This window comes from Dermacentor albipictus, chromosome 8 (assembly GCF_038994185.2).
Source record: "Dermacentor albipictus isolate Rhodes 1998 colony chromosome 8, USDA_Dalb.pri_finalv2, whole genome shotgun sequence".
In the NCBI taxonomy this organism is placed as follows: Eukaryota; Metazoa; Arthropoda; class Arachnida; order Ixodida; family Ixodidae; genus Dermacentor; species Dermacentor albipictus.
Genome location: NC_091828.1, coordinates 130,550,711 through 130,571,676, shown reverse-complemented (window position 1 = coordinate 130,571,676; position 20,966 = coordinate 130,550,711). Strand labels below are relative to the sequence as shown.

General features: G+C 46.0%; 1 protein-coding gene and 1 long non-coding RNA gene across 4 annotated transcripts in view; one reads left to right on the top strand and one right to left on the bottom strand.

Annotated features, from left to right (window-relative positions):
• Nucleotides 1-290: 290 nt before the first annotated feature.
• LOC139049171 (uncharacterized) lies at nt 291-9,836 on the bottom strand. 3 transcript variants are annotated; one of them, XR_011508148.1, is made up of 4 exons: nt 9,349-9,836; nt 8,533-8,877; nt 8,106-8,401; nt 291-399 (listed from the first exon to the last, which is right to left on the bottom strand). It is a non-coding gene; the product is annotated as an uncharacterized lncRNA (long non-coding RNA). The 3 variants fall into 3 exon arrangements; XR_011508147.1 differs by lacking the exon at nt 9,349-9,836 and having other exon boundaries at nt 8,533-9,289; XR_011508149.1 differs by lacking the exons at nt 291-399; nt 9,349-9,836 and adding an exon at nt 428-1,757 and having other exon boundaries at nt 8,533-9,289.
• A 154-nt stretch (nt 9,837-9,990) lies between these two features.
• LOC135898268 (transmembrane protein 104) overlaps nt 9,991-20,966 on the top strand; it is a 37,330-nt gene continuing 26,354 nt past the window's right edge. Inside the window, exons 1-3 of the mRNA XM_065427122.2 lie at nt 9,991-10,273; nt 16,539-16,660; nt 17,627-17,765. Of these exons, the coding sequence (XP_065283194.2) occupies nt 10,229-10,273; nt 16,539-16,660; nt 17,627-17,765 (306 nt within the window). The 5' untranslated portion in view covers nt 9,991-10,228. The remainder of the gene's footprint in view (nt 10,274-16,538; nt 16,661-17,626; nt 17,766-20,966) is intronic.

Below are 20,966 nucleotides of genomic sequence, written 5' to 3'. Positions count from 1 at the left end.
ATTCTTGCAACATTTGGTCAAACTGAATGAAACTGGACAGCACAATTAGCTGTGTTCATCTACCATTTATACGACTGCTGCCCCGAGCATTTTTCCTGTTACTTTGCCTTTCGTTTCTGTGCTATCAAGTTCAAGTACACATGTACTTTATCACTGTACAAGTAGAATGGCTTCAAGGCTTTTCCTGGGCATTCAACAGTCACTATTTATTCCTATAAACCTTCCTGCATGTGAAGGCAAAAGAAACTTATTAATTCATGCTGGAAGTATAAAAAGACAGGTATTTGCACAGAAAATGTTTATTTTGAGCACCGAGGTTCTTGCCGATGTAGATATGGTGCTGGCTCCCTCCTTGCCCGAAGCATGTGCTTGCTGTACACAGCACCAGATGATGGCTTCCTAGGTCAAAAGATCAAAGTGAAATAAGAGGCATTTTGTTTTAGCCCCGGAAAGAAAAAGCAGGATTGAGACATTAACATGTATAAAAAATACTTGCCTAAAGAAAAATTAATACACAAGCAAATTCACTAAAGAGGTTCACTTTCAAGAGCGAAAGTATGGTTACGATGAAAATTACAAGGAAGCTTCACTGCTCATTGAGGTTTCGGTTCAGTAGTTGTTGAGCCACGAGGGTTAGCATGCTACATCTTGCATATTATGTTTTGTAGAACAATATTGCACTTTGAACAATGTAGTGCCTATTTAAATGAACTGACAAGGAACGCTGAAACTCCAGGCTAGTTTGGTCTGCACAAGATATGATACAGACACTGTACTGCATTCATTTAGTGTTTTTGTCACTGATCTCGTGCACAAAGGTCATTCACACCTATCCTACATGAAATGCAGTTACTTCTTTGAAGCTTCATCTAGTCCTTAAATTTGCTGCATGCTTATGTCTAAGGGAGTTCGTTTGGTTCCTGTTAATGTAGTACATCTAAGCAACTGTTATCAAATGCCCATAGTGTTCCCTTGCATGTACAAAACATTTTTGGCCCTTTCAATGCACAATACTCATTACATTTGACACTTGGGACTCGTGCAAGGCGCCATTTAGTATTATATGCTTGTCCACATCTGATAATACTTTCATAGCTGGGTCATTCCCATGCCAAATGCCTTGGTTATTACTGTGACCATCTCACACTTTTCCTTTAGAATCTTCTTGTCCACTTTTAAGGAAGCACCCCACGACACAATGTCTCCATCCTAGTGGTGCTATGGAGTTAACTTATGTGCTAGTTGTAGCAGATGACGTCAACTGAAGGCCACTGAAGATAAAACTCTGCGACAATTCCTTTTACAAAAAAAAATGCAAACAATACAGAATAGTCAAAATGTAGTTATCTGGCAAGACTGGCTGCATCCATCATCTTTGTTTGGCGCAATTCTGAGGTGGCTCCATGTTACAAGACGCTTGGCGATTATTGCCATGTGACTGTTTGGGACTCTATAAAACACAAGAATTGCCTTACTCCGGCCTTTCTCTTTGTGCAGCGGCCAAGGTTATTATTCGTCCAATCGCACCGTGTCCTGTTCGTGTGTCCATAGACTAAATTCTTCACCACATTGTTTTTGCGGTATTTCGTGAGTGACCCATGAACTCATCTTGGGGTGGGACTTCTTATCTTTGGCGTTTGCTTCTATCTCTTGTCGTCAGCGCCTCACACAACTGGATGATGCCACTGGCAATTCTCTTCCTAACCACGAAGAATGCATTCGTCTCGTCACCTCTTCCGATTACGTTCTTTGGCCACCTAGAGAAAAGATTATAGGTGTCAACTCCTGTAACATTGTGGATGGCGGCGTATTCATTCTACCCTATGACCACACCCTATCTCGAGCAATTCTGATTACCCCTGGCCTTATTCGCTTCTCTGAGGGGTCTGCATTGCTTACTGCAATAAACCAAATCGAACCCCAACTGTTGCCTCGTGGATCAACTGTCACTTGAGCTGTTGACACTCATGTCGTTGCAATTGTCACGAAGACAGCTCAGTGTGTTCTTGCGTCTGTTACCGTGCGCTGAACAAAATTGTGCGCAAAGATGTTCACCCCGTGTCACGGATGGATGATGCACTAGATTCACTCCACGGTGCTGAGTATTTTTCTAGCCTTGACTTTAGACCAGGCTACTGGCAAATACCGATGTCCAAATCCGACAAAGCAAAAACGACATTTGCTACCCCTGATGGGCTCTACGAGTTCAGTGCGATGCCTTTTGGACTCTGCAATGTGCCTGCCACATTCGAACGCATGATCGATAAGTCTTGTGTGGCTTGAAATGGAAAACCTGTCTGTGCTATCTCGACGACATTGTGTTTTCAACCATGTTCTCACAACATTTGCAACATCTTGATGAAGTCCTTGCCTGTCTTGCAAATGCTGGTTTGCAGCTCAACACACGCACACGCGCGCCCACACACACACACACACACACACACACACACACACACACACACACACACACACACACACACACACACACACACACACACACACACACACACACACACACACACACACACACAAATGCAGTTTGGCCAGCAAGGCCATCAAAGTTCTGGGGCACATAGTCTGCAAAGAAGGTATTCGTCCAGACCCCGAGAAGCTTACTGCCATCCTCGAATTTTGTGTCCACTGCGTCAAAAAGACATGCACAGTTTTCTTGGACTTGCTTCTTCCGGCACTTCATATGCAACTTCGCTACACTTACGTCCCCGCTCCATCAACTCCTCCCCAGTAATGCACCCTTTGTTTCGTCCGACGAATGTGAACATGCTTTCCTGCTTTTGCAACATGCCCTGACGTCAGACCCAGTACTGCGCCACTTTGATCCAACCGCGCCCACCATCTTTCACCCCGACGCTAGCAGTCAGTCTCGGTGCCATTCTACTACAATGCGACAACACATTCCGCGAACGAGTAATTGCTTAGGCTAGTCGTGCACTAACCAGTGCAGAAAATTACTACACCATAACCAAGCAGGAGTGCTTTGCTGTTGGGCCGTGCAAAAATTTCACCCATGTCTTCATGGCCGCCATTTCACAGTTGTTACCGACCATAACACACTGTGCTGGCTTTCATCGCTAAAGAATTTATCAGGTCACCTGGGTTGCTGTGTGCTTCACCTACAGGAGTACGATTTCAATGTCACCTACAGGGCTGCAAAGAAGCATCAAGACACCAATGCTCTCTCTTGCTACCCTCTGCCGAATCATGACGATTCACCATAACCTCTCCGCGATTGTGTACGTCCTGAGTCCTCTTCATCGGCTTTACCCATTGTAGCCCTCGAATGGCTAAGACACAACAGCCCATCTGTCCTTGTGTCCCACTAACGCATCGACCCATACTGCTGAACTATTCTCCAACGCATGGAAGATTCTTCGTCACCTCCAAACGCCCGACTTCGTCGACAACTTAATCAATTCAAGCTGCACAATGGGGTTTTACATCGCAACATTTATCACATCGATGGCAACAAATGGGTCCCGGTCATACCATGTTCTCTGCAATGTGAGGTGCTTGAAGCCTTTCACGATCATGCGACGACTGGTCCTCTAGGCTACCACAAGACTTACAACAGAATATGAAGTTGCTGCTCCTGGCCTGGCCCATCTTCAGCCATTGCGAAGTATGTTGCACCCTGTGTTCATTGTCAAAGCAAACCCAACAGCTCCTTCTGGCTCTTTACAACCTCTGCCTTGTCCCGCTTCGCTTTTTGAAGTAGTTGGAATAGACTTGTACGGTCCTCTTCCCATGACCTCACATGGAAATCGTTGGATTGCAACGGCCATAGACCATCCAACACGCTATGCGGAGACAGCATCTCTACCATCCTGGACTGCTGCTGAAGTCGCCGATTTCTTTCTACACAACATTATCTTACACCGCAGCGCTCCGCGCGTTCTCCTCAGTGACTGCAGCAGTCTTCCTCTCTTCTATCCTTACCGAAGTTCTGTGCGCCTCTAACACAATTCGCAAGACGACTTCCAGTTACCATCCGCAGACCAACAGCTTGATGATTGCGATGTACAGTCACGTGCAATATGAATTGCAACATCGGTGCCCGTGGTCGAAGGGGTTCCAAGGCTGTACGGCTGTGCAGACACATGGTAAGTTCCAGACCGAAACACAGCTTCAATTAGTGGTGTCTATTAAACTGCTATATCGAATGTCAGAGCTGCTGCGCAGCCGTGGAGCCCCTTCAACAACGAACAAGAGTGTTGCAAGTCATATTGCATGCGACTGTACATCTACCCTGGCCACACGAACGGGGATGCAATCCTGTCGTTCATGACATTCGCCTATAACATAACTACGCAACGTACCACTGGATTTTAACATTTTTTCTTCATCTATGGCTGTTCACCAAGTTTCATTCTTGATGTATCATTCCTTTCGACTCCTGTACCCCCATCAGTTCCTTTCTTGGAACAGTTTGTGTCTCGCCTCGCAGAGTGCAGACGCCTCGCCCCGCTTAACACCGACGTCTCCCAGGACGCTCGCAAGTTTCGTTACGACTCGACCCACTGTGCTGTAACTTTTTCTCCTGGTGACAAAGTTCTTTGGACTCCTGTGTGCGTTCCTGGCTTATGCAAAAAATTTTGCAACACTTCTTGCTTATGCAACACTTCTTGAATGCCCACACCACCGTATCGTCGGGCAGCGAGCACAACCTGCGACACCCATGTGGCCACAGTGACGAGAGGCGGCCTGCGCAGCTGGCCGGTTGGGGTCATCAGGTTGTCGCCGGCCATCCACTGATTATATTGTTCACGGACACGGTCTTTAACAGGCTTGTTGAGCACGACGTCCAGTGGCTGAAGTGTTGACGTCATGCCTCCCGGAATGACGGCGAGTTCCGTCCTCCCGTCGCGGAGTGCCAGCTTCAATCCTGCGGTCAAGTGCCCGCGAAAGGCATCCAAGACGACCATGCTCGGACACCGCAAGAGTGCCCCTGGTTGCCGATTCCAGACGGTCTTAATCCAATTGAGCATGAGGGCCTCGTCCATATAGCCCTTTTCATTCACGCGAACGACATCCCGTGGGAAAGCCTCTTTCAGCAGCGTCTTCCTCTTGAATATTATGTATGGGGGCAGCTTTCTGCCATTTGCAGTACACGCAAGCATCACCGTGAATGCTCGTTCCCCGTAGAAAGAAGCTCGACTTCTTTTGTGACGCGTTCGCACACTGTGGTGAGCGACGGCATGTCGAACCACATCGGCATTTCATCAGCGTTGCCGATCCGTACCAACATGTAGCCATGCTGCTGCCGGAGACGGATAACATAGCGCTGGAATTCGACCAACTTGTCCTCGTATGGCTCTGGCTGCTTCTGCCAGATTGATTTGCGGTGTCGAAGTGCGAATCCCTTGCGTTGCATGAAGCGACGAACCCAATAAATGGAGCCCTTGAATTGTTCCTTGGGCAGTCCGGATTCTCGGGCGATCTCAATAGCTTTGATGCAGATGAGTTCTGCTGTGACTGGCAAAGATCTGGCATGATGCTCGCGGACAAAATCCGCCACCCTGTCTTTGAGCTCCGGGTGCACTGCGCCATAGAATAAAGAACTTCGTCAGAATAAAGAACCGCGCAGCGCCCGCGAGTTGGGCCGCGTCGGTCACCAAGGGGGCGATAACAATGTGGATGCCGAAAGGTCTGCGCTCCTACATGCTGCCAGACGACTATTCATGCTGTGCCAAGGGCCGGTATGTAAGTCAAGGGGTGAACTTTTAGTAATATTTTTGGGAAAAAACCTCAACCTATATTCCGCACTATACGGTACTCGCACTGCTGGAGACATATGCCGTGGCCGAGAACCTACGGCTTCCCGACTACTCGTGTGCCACCACCTGTGCCACACGCAGTTGCACTGCGGCACCCGGCCTAGATGGAGTCCATAAGCCAGGAAAGCCACGCATGGCAATCTATGTCCGCAGCACCCTGGCGCGTGCTGTTCTACCTGTTGCTGACATCGCCGGTGGCCCCTTGGAGTCATGCGCCGTTGTGGTACGCCTTGGCAGCCAGGACACGGCTGTGGCGAGCATCTGCATCCGTCCAGGAAAGCCGTGGGATCCCTCCAGCCTCATCCAGCTGGTTGTTCGCCTTGGTGGGCATGCAGTCCTGTGCAGTGACTTCAACGCACACCACACGGATTGGGGAAGCCGCAGCTGCACCCGCTGAGGCAAAGGCCTCACAGATGCCATCAGCTGAGCTGGCCTGCTGACCTTGGAACACCAGGGAGCCCACCTACGTCTACCGCAGAGCTCGCACGGCCATTGACCTCTCCCTCAACACTGAGCAGTGCTCCTACTCCTGGGCCACAACTTCGGACAAATGGGGGTCTGACCACTTCCCTATTGTGATCAGCCCCAGGTCTGGGAGAAGGCCTAGGTCAAGAACTTACGTCACAGACTGGTCCCTGTTCCGGAAGCACTGCAGCAAGTTGGACGATGGCCGTGACTTCCTGAGCGCCATCGTGGATTGTGCTCAGGCTGCCACCGTTCAGTGCTCTACCCAACCAGATACCCCCGCTCCGGACCTCCACCTGCTCAACATTCGTGCCTCCAGGCGCCGTATGGAGCGTGGAGCAATCCGGACGGGCAAGGCAGAGCATTGGACCGAGTACAGACGCCAAGCCCGGCGCAGGAGGAGCCTCTGCTCTGCCATCGAGGGCAGGTCCAGGGGACCCCTGGCTTGGAGACTGCTCAAATCCCTCACCAGCAGGAGAGGAAGCCTACAACCTGTCCTCGCCGTGGCCATCACGCTGAGCATCAGCAAAGAGGCCCTTGCGGAGCTCCTCGCCAACCAGTTTGCGCAGGCTGTACCACGCACTGCAGCCATCCTGAAGGTAGGGCAGCCTTCCGTCAGCCTGCCTAGCTGCCTGCACAACCACCACACAGGGTCTTCGCTTCTGTAAATGGCCTGTCATCCAGTCTTGGGAGCCTGGCCTTACAGTTCATTGGCCCAGAAAGCAGTCCGAGCGCTTTTTCGCTGCCTGAGGGCAACAGACTTGAGTGCCCGACTATAGACATCCTACACTTAAGTTCTCTCTCTTCCTCTTTCACTCCCCATTCCCCTCCCCACGTGTAGGGTAGCAAACTGGACTCAGCCTGGTTAACCTCCCTGCCTTTCCGTCTTCCCTTCTCTGGGAAGGGAAGACGGAAAGGCAGGGAGGGTTCATGGGTTCTCATGACACCCTTCATGGGTTCTCATGAGCGTCCCGACTCGGGCGCCTTACCCCGGCGTTTGGTTCATCCCACAGCGCCAGTTCTGCTTACCAAAAGTGGCCCACTTGGCACTCTCATCGCAGCGGGAGGCCTCAACCCAGAAGGCCTCCCGTACACCCATTGAAAGTTTGAGAATAGGTTGAGGACGTTTCGACCCCAATGCCTCTAATCATTCGCTTTACCAGGTGTGACTGCTCTCCCATCGAGCGCCAGCTATCCTGAGGGAAACTTCGGAGGGAACCAGCTACTAGATGGTTCGATTGGTCTTTCGCCCCTATACCCAGGTCGGACGATCGATTTGCACGTCAGAATCGCTTCGGACCTCCACCAGAGTTTCCTCTGGCCTCGTCCTGCCCGGGCATAGTTCACCATCTTTCGGGTGCCAACGTGTGCGCTCTCGCTCCGCCCCGGCGACGAGTGAGCGCCTGGGACGGGCCGTTGCTGCTCCCTTTTTCGGACCCCTGTGCGGTCCGGGATCGCAACGCAGCCCGCAAGGGGCCTTCACGTTTCATTGCGCCATTGGGTTTCGAGAGACCCATTGACTCGCGCACATGTTAGACTCCTTGGTCCGTGTGGAAGGGTGGTCCGTGTGGAAGGGTGATGGAAGGGTGGCCATCGAGCCAAGTTATGGCTATCTACCAGGACCCGCTGACGCTGCACGAGCTCCAAGCATCGCAGTGCACCAGGAGCCCAGTGCACCAGGAACCCAAATGCTTCGCAACCTGGCCGCTAGCGAGCAGCTGCACCTGCTTGACTGCTTAAACATCTGGCAGTCAGGGCAGGTGCCGGAGTCATGGCGCACAGCCTACGTGGCCCCCATCCTGAAGGCCGGCTGAAAAACGTGAGCTCCTATCGACCAGTCTCACTCACCTCTGCTGCTTGCAAGCTGATGGAGGCCATTGCTTTCTGGCCGATGAGCAGATAGGCTTCCGGCGGAGCTGATGCAGTGCGGACTCCATCGTGGACGTGGTCTCCACGCTGGAAGAGGCCAAAGCCTGCGGGGACGCCGTGCTCCTGGTGCTTATCGGCATGAAGGGGGCCTTTGACGGCCTGCCCTATCCAGTCGTTCAGCAGGCCCTGGACCTATTTGGTAGAGGGCGTCCCACAAGGATCAGTGGTGAGCCCTTTCCTGTTCAACCTGGCCCGACTGCCTGCTGTCCTGCAGACTGACCCCCACAACCACGTGAATACCTCCATCAACGCGGACCACATCACCCTATGTGTGCGAAATCCACCACACAGCCACAGCAGTGCGCGCTCGGCTCTGCAAAGAGCCCTCGACACCGCCGCTGCTTACCTGAGCTGCATTGGCCTTGCCATCTCGGCAAGGAAGACGGAGGCCATGCTGCTCCACCCAAGAGCAACCGCCCGCTGCACAGCTGCAACTGGAAGGCGACCTTGAAGCCCGGCAGTGACGTACCCGGGGCTACACGTTCATCACCGGCTGACCTGGCTGCCTGCTCTCAAGACCCTGCATGTCCAGGTCCTCCGGGTCCACAAGGCAGTCTCCCAGCTTGTTGCCCGAGGACAGAGCTGCACCACTAGGTGGGCTCTGCGGCTGTACCATGCAGTAGCCACCTCACGCCTGCGGTACGTCCTCCCACTCGTGGCACTACCACGTGCCCGTCTCAAGAAGCTGGAGCTGCAGCATAGGGCCGAGATTAGGTTCTGCCTGGGCGCTCCCTGCAGCTCTGAAATCGCTGCAACCTTGGCCGAGGCAGGAGCATGGTCCCCATCACTCCTGTCACAGCCCACATTCTACAATCAGCCACAGCTGTGCACATCGCTGAATGACACTGCGTTCAGGAATATCGGTCACATACCGACCGCACACACAACCCCCATCACATCTGCACTGAGCATTACGCTGCGGAGAAAGCTTATCAGTGAATGGCTACTGACAGCGCAGCGAAATTTTGGTTCTAAAGCAATTTTTCCCGACCGTGCAATGAGGCCGCAATGCGAGACCGCAACGAGGCCGCAATTTGGTGACTTTATTCACTACCGCCCTTAGCTGGCAGATCTGAACCATGCATCAGGAATGTGCATTTCCATTGGGGAACAATAGAAACTCTTATTTAGGCTAAACAAGCGCGCGTACGTACGTACTTACATGCCGCACTCGGGGCATCTGCCATTCAAATATTCTGCCATGTAGCAGCACCGTAACCAAGTAATGTTACTGTTACGTGCTTCTGACAAAGACTCTAAATAACTCTGAAGGAGCGCAGTTCCGTGTAATATACGTTCTCTGCATTAGGACACTGTAGCACTGGCTGGCCGGTGTGGCGGTCCCTGCAATGCATCACAAAAGCTCGTGAGGAACCTGGCTATAAAGTATCATCACAGAACACCTATATATGGCATCATGCAGTCGAAAGATTAGCTACGCGTAGTAGATGCACATCAAACGCAAAGACGAAGTATACTTACGAGAAGCAAAAGCCCGAAAAATAAGCGATCCACCGCTTCGTGCACTCCGAGCCTGCCAGATGCCATATTATGCCGCCAAAAAGGCCGAATGTGACATCACGGACGTGAAAAAACAAAGACCGGATGTGGCGTCCCGGACGTGACGTTTGGGTGAACCTAACGCTTGCGCTGCGTTCACCGGGTGAACGCAGACACTTTCCCAAATGCGGCGATGTTTGGCCCCTTTTTGAGCACGTAATATTTCTATATATCGTAATTTTGAAGTGTTTGTTTAATATTTTGAGGCAGTTGTTTGTAATAACAATTTCATCAAACGGTATCAGCAACACATTTACTTCAATCTATAGAGTTAGTATCTTCAATCGAAATAGCCGCGACGGTGTGCTACTGTCGCCAGCGTGTCCAGCTGATGTATTCGGTGCTACATGGGGGGTTGTGGCTTGCGATGTCAGGAACGCGTAAGCTTCTAAATTATCGTAGGTAATTTTTAAATACTCATTTTTCCCTAAAGTACTCGCAAGTTTAGAGCGCTTCGTTAGTAGCTTCAAGCCAAAACAATCATGGCAGGCGACTCGGCGGATGCATCGGACAGTATTTCACCTTTGGTGAGTTTCTTTATGTCGTGATACTTCTCCATTTTCTGCGCATATAAAAACAGCTTGTTTACTCGTTCTTTGTCAGTTTTCTTGTTCACCTTTACTGAATGTGCTTGTCCTCTTGTTGTCTCTGCTTGTCGCTGTCACTTGCGTAGACTTGTCGATGCTGAAAACTCGCTTCGAGTTAACCCGCGTGACTTTGGTTTTGCGTGCGCACATTGATAGCGAAAATGACGTGTTACATGCGAGGCGGTTTCTAGCTCGTGATGAGCAGCTTGGCAGCGTTTTTTTTTATTATTTGTTCCCTGACTGCTACTGCTTAAACGCGCTGAACAGGTGTTGATTGCTGCGGCTACGTGTTATTTCTCAGCTTTGCCTGTACGTTTAGCGTTGCCCAGTGCAAAGTAGTGTGCACTGCACACATCGTCTGTTTTTTTCTCACTCTCAAAGCTTCCTCCTGCATCGCTTCATCACAATAATTCAAGCGGTGCCACCGAAGTAAAGCGTGTCATAGCTAAATAGAGCAATAGCGCTTGAGACAAACGAAAAGAACAAGTCCATTCCTTCCGTGTATTTTGTCCCATGCGTTGTTACTCTACTTAGCTGTCAACTATGTTTCCTAAAGTAGCGTCGTGCACTTGAAACCATAAATTTTGGCTTGGTTCAGGCGCAAAAGGTAATTTCCGTTTAAATATCATTGGTGCCGTGTTCGGCATGTTGGATAATGCATAAAAAGATGTACTGCCAAAACTGGGGGACTAGCCTGCATGCGCCATACTACTCAATGTGCTTGTCAAAATGTGTCGTTAAAATAATTTGGCGTGGCGGCCCAGTTTATGCTGCAGTCGCATGTCGCTAAACTTTGGAATTGCCATGTCACTTGGTAATGACTGCTATCTTTGGACACCTAGGAGGAGGTCGTTATCATCTCCTCCTGGTGTTCTCTTCTTAGCCAGAACCGACTGTGTGTATAGTCGGGACACATAAGTAGAAGAAGTGGAGTTGTCTACTTCAGAAAACCTCCAACCTAGCTTTTTTTTTTTTTTCGAACGTACACTTGTAACTGATAGTGTGAGAGGCAGAGGTTACACTCAGAAACTTCCTGCAATTAACTGTCCATCCCTTGGGCCGTATGTCGGTCAACATCTTTTGTCCGGAAGCATTAGTGTCTGATAAATGGCAGGCATGAAGCCTTTCATCGCCATATCTCTCTGTCTGCTCTCGTAACTGTATACCTAGATCTCACCCAAACAATGTGTCTAGCTGCAATAGATATTTTCTTTTTGATGTGACCGTTTGTTCTTGAATGCTGTATTTTGTAGCTTAAAGTGCATTCACTCATCAAAAATGAAAAACTAAGAAATGAGAAAGCATTAGGCTTGCCGCAATTTATTCTGTCTAAAAATTCCCGGGTGATTCCACGCAACTTTCTGTGACAGAAGAATGCGACTATATCGCTGGAGCCCTCTCCATGAGAACCCTCTGTCAGTGCGGGTTCTGCAGTGCGAAACGCCATCCCTAAAGCAACTGCAAGTCTCTGTTGTCCTACGTATCATGTTTTGTCAAGTGCCTGAATGAGACTGATTGTCATGCCTTTATCTGTGGTGGAAAGCAGAACCTGACCATTGCACAAAAGACAAGTTAAAGATAAACTAAAACAGTGATCAGAACCAAAGGCTGCAACACTACTGCTGTTAAGTGTCTGCTTATTGTACTTTGTATTTTTTCTTGTGGACTGAATCGGTAGTTTCTAATGTGCATCCGCATGCTTCCTTCAACTTGTGTAATTCTTCAGAAGCATCAGCATCTTCTAGTGTACTCAGGGCTACTAAAATGAAAAGAATCCTTTTTCTCGACCCTGTTCCTTTCTAATCATCCACCGCTCAGTCAGCAGATCCCGGCCATAACGTTGGCGGAGCATCGCTCAGACCACTGATGGAGTACGAAAAGGAATAGGATTGGAATAGAATTGTTGCAGTATCTCAGCCTAGGATATTGTACTTGGGCCTCTGCATTTCTTGCTTCACATTGGTGACCTGTCCTGCTGTGTGCCTAAAAAAGAAAATTGCCTTTACCACAACCTAAACTGCCGGACCAGTCTTTTCAACAAAGTTTATTTTCTTCTTCTTTACACTAATGACTGTGCTCTCTAAACAGTCATGATGCTCAATGATCACAAGTCTCAACAATCACTTATCAAGCTTTTGCAGATGGTGTGAGCTCAAGCAAGTGATCGTTAGCTTTTATTCATTAAATTTCTTATTCATTAATTTTAGAACTGATGGTAGTGAGTTCCATTACAAAAAAGCGCTGAAGTGAACAGATTGCTTGCCATAATTGGTTTGAACTTTAGGTAAGAAGAGATTTTTCTTAAGAGCAAATCTAGTGCTGTTAGTGTTTTCTAGGAAAGAAAACAGAATTAAAGAAAAGGGGTATCAATTATGTTTGTATAACCAGATACCTAGATTATATTTAATTATGTCAGATACTGTAAGGATATTATTGGCTTGTAATAATTGTTCGGCGTTCGTGTAGTATGAGCTAAAAGTTATTATTTTGATTGCTCTATCGTGGACGATTTGTAGTGGCGCAAGATGAGTGCTGTATGTATTACCCCATGTAAATAAACAGTAGGTATTATGTGAATTAATGAATGCATTATACAATGATAATCAAATAGAATGCGAAAAAAAGGGACGAGCTCAAATGAGGATGCGTATAACACAGGACATCTTTCTTTTTTACGTTTGAAATGTGGTGATGAAATGTTAAGTTTCTATCTGGTGCGACGCCAAACTACATGCACTCATCACTCGCCTGGATCGAGTACTGGGGCATGCAAATGGAAGGAACACGAACTAATGGCCATTGATATAAAGTAAAGACAATGAACTTAGTTTAAGCTGAATTAAATTTTAATCTGTTTAATTTACACCAGTGTAATATGTTGAGAAGGTCTGCATTAAGTTTATCTACTAGGCAGTTCATGCTTTTATCTGAGCTAAATATTGTAGTATCAGCATACAGCAAACAATTACAGTGCGTACTGAAATTAGTTAGATCGTTAATATAAATTAAAAACAAAAGCGGGGCCAAAATGAACCCTTGTGGTACCCCTGTATTAGTCATTATTAGCTTTGAGTGAGTGCTGGAAACACTGACCACCTGGTGTCTATTATGGAGGTAACTACGGATTAGTAAAAAGGCAGGACCAGATGTTCCCATTGCTTCCAATTTTAGGAAGAGTATCTGGTGATTTATAGTGTCAAAAATGGAGCCGGCATAGCTACCATCATCAATAGCTTTCTTTAGATAATCTGTGAGAAATATTAGTGATATCTGTGGAATATCCTGATCGAAAACCGAATCGGAAGATTATTACATTTGTTGAGATAATTTGTTAGGCGTTTCTCAGTTAGTTTCTCTATTATTTTACTGAAAGATGGCAGTGCACAGATGGGATAATAGTTCGTTAGTAATGAACGAACTCTCTTTTTAAATACTGGGTAACTTTGGCACACTTTAGTTCACGAGGAAACGTCTCTGTTAAATTAATAACATCCGAAAGAATATTATATATTGGACAAGCAAATAACTTTATATGACATGGCCTAATATCGTAAAGGCCGGCACTTGTGACTTTTAGATAATTGATTACAGAGATGACTTCAGCAGGAGTAGTAGTAAACATGTAAGAAGATTGTGGGAGGCGTGTCAATTGATAATCAAAAAGCTTGTCCAAAGCCAAGTTAACATCAGCAGATTATTATTATTAGATTATTTTACATCGGCAGATATGTCCATGATCTTTGTGCCTCTTAATTTTTTGTTCAATTTTGTTTGTTGTAATCTCATTGTAAACCCCAATATACATGTGACCTGGCAAAAACAAACCAGTTGTAAGCTTTTTAGTTTCATATCTTTGCTTTTAGTAATGTGCTAGCGCATAAGCAAGTGTGAAGAGCCACCAACAAGCCCCTTTCATAGCACTCTTATACCCGTGTCACACGGGCAACTCGGATCTCCTTCAAACTTCCTTCCCTTAAAGGACCGCAAGGGAGTTTCACCTCAAAAGAGTTAGCTCCGTGTCACACGGCCTATAAGCGAGCTTTTGAAAGCTGCCGCTGGGGGCTCATTAGGCGCTGCTCACCTCGTACGCAGTCATGAAACACGTTATAAATTGCTAAAATGTTTTGGTTACTTTTACTTGTCTTTTCTTACAAAATACAATTATTTATGCATTGCATTTTAAAAATTTCATCTATCTTAACGACAAAAAATTCTGAGAATGCCCGGTTCGAGAGTCGAATGTAGCTGCTCAACTCAAATATCTTTGTCAGTGCTCAAATACTATATTATATGCAATAAAAACAGTCATAATTGCTGGTAAAAGTGAAATTAATAAAAATGAGAGTGATTTCTTGACTCAAAATTCAAGCGCACTGGGAACAAGAGTACTCCCTTCAGTCTGCAAGGGAGATCTTCCATCTCCTTTCGCTAGGAACTTCCTTAAACTTCCTTTGCTAAAGGACTGCCGTGTGACACGACGCGCATCTCCCTCGAGATAAAGACGTCCTTGATTGAAGGGAGTTAAAAGGACTTTAGCCGCGTCTGTGTGACAGGGGGGGTATTAAACCATTTAGAAGTCTTAGTGCTTTTTCCAATTTGTTTCTGTTTTGCATTGTACTACTTCTCTTACTTGCACCAACTTGTGCTTTGATGTGTATTCCTGCTTTCGTAGTAACTCCAGAAGAGGAGTACACCAGCGATGTCATTTAACATAACTTTTTGTTGACCTAGTTGGTGTTTACTAAAGAACAGGTTTACTTTTGAAGAGACAAAACATGGGCAGAAATAAAAATGAGCTTCCTTTGTCATCTTTCGTTCTCGTCCGTGTTTTCTGTGGGTTGTTTTTGTTTCTGTCTCTGTTCTGTCTTATCGTGGTAAACATGTCTTCTGGAAAGGTCGTGTGCAGTGCTCTTGAACGAGATTCTTGTGTGGCCATGTATTCACTGCACGTTGGAAATGTGGGTGGCAGTTAGTGTGACCCTGCCTTGTTGGAAGACACAACGGGCATCCAGAATATTTGTGTCACTTAATATTGTCACACTGGTAGTCCTCACAGGGGCTGTAGAGGTGTTTTAGTTGTTTCCAGTCTCATGAGCAATTCACCAAGTAGTCAGAGTAGTCGTTGACTTTGATACAGGAACCTGAGCATGAGATTCCTGTGATTGATTAGTTTATTGCTTTGTGAATGAGTCATACAGTATGACTGCTTTCAAAAGGCAGTCTGGTACAAAACAGAACTGGGCAAATCAGTAAGATGCATAACTTTCAGTAGTGCTGTTTCAAATCGTTTCACTTGTATCTTAGTAAAAAATGCAGAGGAAATGGTATAGCACTTTGGAGTAGACCAAGGCAGTAGTACGAGTTCTGACAGCACACATTGAGTTTGAAGCTAGTGCCACGTGTTGTCATACTTTGTTTGTCCTTGCTCTTACAGTGCTACTCAGATTGTCACTCTGAAGTAGACCAAGGCTTGTTGTTGTGCATCATAGCTATTGTACCTTGAGTCCTGTTTGTCTTGAAGCTCTATCAACTGTGCAATGAATTTTGGGCCAGTTTTGAAGCTTGTGGAGCCAGGTAATGGCAACGTTGTCTTGTAGGTGCAAGTCTTGCGCACAGTTGACATTGGTATGCCATCACTTTGCTGATTAGTGTTTGTTATTATGGACGCCTTCTGCCTTTTGCATTTGTTCAGTCACCATACACTCGGGTTAGTGCAGTGAGCAGCAGTAACTTGAAGACTGGGCTTCCTACAGTTGTTAGCGTTAGGTGTTCCTTTTAAGTGCAGCAGACTTTATTGAAGTTCTGTTGGGGCCAAGTGAAATTATTTCTCCGTTCCCATATAATTGTACAGTAGATCTTAAGTTCAACCTTGCCCTTAAGGAAGGTGCAGTCAAGGACAGCAGAGGATCACATGATGTGGTGAGATTAAGGCACAACACTGAGCTGGTTGTAGATAACTGGGAGTCTTGGAATAAATAGTAGGCTGATGCTGACAAAGGTTGAGTCAGACAGAATGCTTTCAGTGCTGAACATCTTGCAAGTTCTTGTGGTTTGCAGGTTGAACGAACGTTGTTTGTAGCTGCACTGTTAGAATGTCATGGTGGCAGAATCTTGCATGAATGTTGCAAGGTTGTGATGGTGTCTCTAAGTCCTGATTCCTCAAATATGCTTCTTTTTGGTCTGTGGTTCTTGTGCTCTTTTCCAGGTGGGACTGGTGTACATATTCAACCTGATTGTCGGCACAGGGGCACTCACAATGCCTGCAGCTTTCAAAGATGCTGGCTGGCTCCTCAGTCTCATCATTGTTGTTGTGCTTGCATTTATGAGGTAAGTCAGTCGACTCGTATGAGTTAGGTGTTCAACCAGTTGATTCTGCCTGAAGATACATGGGAAGCAGGCGGTACACATTATGCAGAAGTGTAGTCAGCATCTAGTTCCTTAACTATCTAAAAGATTTTATTGAATTCTTCTTTAGGAACCTCAGCTTGGATGAGCAAGTTGTGCAACGAGATTGTTTTCATGACAAACGCCTTCAGCTACTCGTTCTTGTTTTTTGTTGTTGTTGTTGTTGTTTTCGTGAATGTAAGGAGACACGGTCACAACTGTGGACCCAGAAATTCCCATTTTTTCCAATGTTATAGGATTTATCCAAAAACTCGGAACCCTAGTTGTGTACTATTCCATAATAAATCCTTGCAATGGTATCTAGTGCGGAATACTATCTTGCTTAGAATGTGGTGGCCAGCTTGTTCTCATTTCATTAAGGAAGTCATGTAATATCTGCTAATTCACATTTGTCATTAATGCAAATTGGTGTTATGCTTGTGAGTTCACGTACATCATCATGATACTCAACAGCCGCTATCGTGCTGTTCTTTGTCAGCTTTTCAAAAAGCCATCCAGGACAGGACTGCCTGCATGATAGATGAAAGAATGTATTGACAACACAGCACTGTCATTTGTGCCACTTCTTTCTTTATTACGCTGTACATCCAATATGGTTTACTAGTACCTGCTTTACTAATTCAAAAAATATTGCTGAGCAACATTGTGGGCTCCCTTCCATGTGTAGTGGAATAACATTCAGCTTGCATGTTCATGGCAGGATTCCCTACACATTGGAAACATTTTCTTAAAACCATGTTCAAAATGTGTTGCAGTGCCCCATTATGTAGACACTAAAGCACATTATGTTGTCCTTTGGTGTTCCTTTAAGTGCATGCTTGTACTAGTATTTTTTATCCCTGTGCATTGCATTCCTGCTCTTCTTGGTCCTGGTGCCTACTCTGGCAGCTACTTGACAACGACATTTGTGATTGAGGCCATGGCTTCAGCCAATGCACTTGTTCACTGGAAGACGCTGCAGCACTACAAGCGTGTGGTTGATGAGGAGGAGAGCACCATCACGCAGGCCAAGCAGGAGGACATGGTGGTGAGTCACCTGTTTGCACAGTTGTTGCAGTATCAATTCATCGCTGTCAGCACAGAGTAGGAATCTCTGGCAAAATTGTGCAGTGTTGTAAATGTAGCAAAGGTTGGATCCTCTCTCCTACCAGCTACAATATGAGCTGATGCAGTTAAATCACAATGTAACAAGCACATAATAAATTTTTGATACAATGAAGTAATTATGTAATTAACTACTAATACTGGGTAAAAAAGTATTTTGATGTCAGGTGCAATTTCGTTATAAGGTTTGATTGTATAATGTAGCAGCTTCTAGTCTGATGTTATTTTTATCATGAACTATTCTGAACCAGCCAGAGACGCCTTTTGAAAAGGAATAGAAGTTTTGCATTATTATGGCCGTGGCTGTGATGCCTCGTCACTGCTGTATGCAGACTTGCATAAACACGTACCACTATAAACTGTGCTCCCTCTCTACATTATTATTTTTTTTCTTGATTTCCTTTGTGTGGCATTATTTGGTTGTTCCCGTACTGCAGCACTGTTGCAGAGCTTTCTCCATGCCCTCCCCCTTTTTGCTTGTTGAACTGTAGCTTTATGCTTGCATACTGGCTTGTTGCAGTTTAATTGCATGAGCACATCGTTAACCTTCTTCTGCTTTGGCTTTAAGACTTTCAGATGCTTGACTGGTTGCTGCATCATTGTTTGAGTCAACTGTGTTGTGAAACACACCATATACCACACCTTAACTTTCCTCTTAGCTTAAGTGCAGTGTTTGTTATAGAAGCAAATTATCGTTAAGCATGTCCCAGTGTGTGTGACGTATTCTGCAGATATAGACTGTTCAATGCATTGTATAAGCTATGTATACCCGTTGTGGTTGCTTAGTGCCTTTGGTGTTGCACTACTAAGCACGAGGTTGTGAGAGCCCAAATCGCGGCCACGGCAGCTGCATTTCAATGGCGACGAAATGTGAAAACACCTGTCTACTTATATTTAGGTGCACATTAAAGAACCCCAGGTGGTCCGAATTTGTGGAGTCCCCCTTCTGGTGTGCCTTGTAATCAGATCGTGGTTTTGGCACTACAACCCCATAGTTTGGTGTTCTTGCTTTAGTGTTAAGAAAATAACTTCAGCAGATTGCTGTCGGGGCAGTTAACGTATCTTGCCACCAAGCTGTTATGAGATAGTACCACTAGCAACAGTTGGGTGGGGGCGCTGTTGGCCAGCTTTAGTAATAGTACTTTTACAATTACTTTTCTTTTTTTCCATGTGAAGACAGATTACCAAAAAGTCTGTGCCACTTGCATGGCGGTGCAATTTAAAGCAAGACTTTAGGTTTAAGTGAAAATTCACTTAACCCTTTTAGGCGCTGTGTACACAATTCTTCACTCCAAGATAACTCATGAAAAGTAAAGGCACTGATGAAAACATTAATATTTAAAGCAGGTTGGCTACATCTTGAAACAATTACTGGACCTGTGCTGCGAGTGTGAATATGTATAATGTTCAGTAAAACAAGTTGAAAGGGGAGCGTTTGCTCTCTTTGTCAGTATATCATCATGTAGTGGGTTCCCTTTTTTCATTGTATTTCATGTTTTGCACAGTGCATATTTTTTCAGGTGGCTTGATACATGCTTTCCAGGTATGCTATTATAGGCATAAGATCGTTGATGTTCTCATATGCGATGTTCCTGCAGAGTTCTCGCACAAAGTCCATATTCTGTAAACTTGACAAAACTGATTAAAGACTCTAAAATTCTTAGTCTTTTCCGCAGCTATACTCTTTTTGTGATTTTGAAGATGCAAGAAGTGGGGTGAACCTAATGGTCAAGACATAATCAATTGGTAACTGAAGGGGTTAACTCAGAGGTTAAAGAAAAACTTTCTCTAACCCAAGGAGGTTTTCTCTAACCTCCTCGGGTTAACTAGAGCATGTGTAGAACATTGCTATGAAATTACTAAGCATTTATCAATTGCTTTATTGTTATTAGGAGCATTGCAAACACTTATACATAGAGGCAAAACAAAAAGAGTAATATAAAAGGGTGCACTTATTGAGGCTTGTACTTTAAACGTGACGTTGTTGCAAATTTCACGATGGACCTGCCGTGGTGGTTCAGTGGCTATGGCTGCCGAGAATGAGGTTTGATTCCCACATTTAGAGGGAGGTGGAAACACATGTGTACTTCGAATAGGTGGGCACTTAAAAAAAAACAAGAAAAAAAACAGGTAGTTGAAATTAATTTGTAGCCTCTCTTGTTGGCCCGTGAGATGCTTTGGAACGTTCGGCCCGTCATTTAGGATTGCGCAATAATTCAGCTGAGTGCTTCTAGGTTAAAGACTTAAACCATCCCTTGTGCTTATCTTATCTTTCTTAACTTCATGAAAAAGTTCATAGACATGGAAGCTGCCTCGTGCTGAGGTTGTTCAAGTGAAACTTTCTTTCATAGGGGGTAATGTGTAGTGTCTGCAGGATTTTGAACAACTTTGTTAAAGTTTTACTAGAGTTAACGCAAGACATGCCTATGTTGATTATCATCCCTTACATGATGGTCTCGGCAGCCACACTAATGCCTGCTGCGCTGTCTGCAATGCTCCTGGCTTTCTTTTTCTTCCAGTACTGTGCCTCGGGGTGCTCTAAGTGCCTGAAATGCAGCGCGTGGCCTACCGTGCAACTCGTAGGTCGCTCAGCGGCCATGAAGGCCAAACTATCAAAGCGAAACTATCTGGCCATTCAGATCGAAAGGGTAACTGTGTGAGTAGTGAGCGCATGTATGTCAGTATTGGCTACGGACACTGTATCTGGTGGCGGACGACAGCCAACTTCCCCATTGCAACACTTTGGGTCTTGGAGGCTTGGCGACTGTGTATACATACGTTGGCACCATACATGTTGTGCTGTCGAGATACGTGCCTCGAGTCTGTTTTGTGATGTCACATTCATTTTCTGCTCCTTTATTGTTATTCTTCCCCACATCTATTTTGTTTCTTGCTGTTGGATTTCTGCTACGGAATGCTTTATCTGTGTGTTGATCAGTCTGGTTATACACTTGTGCTGTAGTTTCCATTGCTGTGCGCTGGCTCATGTGCTTTTAATGTGGCACACATGCTAAGATTAAAGGAATTGGAGTGGGGCATGTCCTATAATACAGTATAATCTTGTTAATTCAAACTCTAAAGGGACTGCAAATTTATTCAGAACCGGGGTTCAAACTAAGGAGAG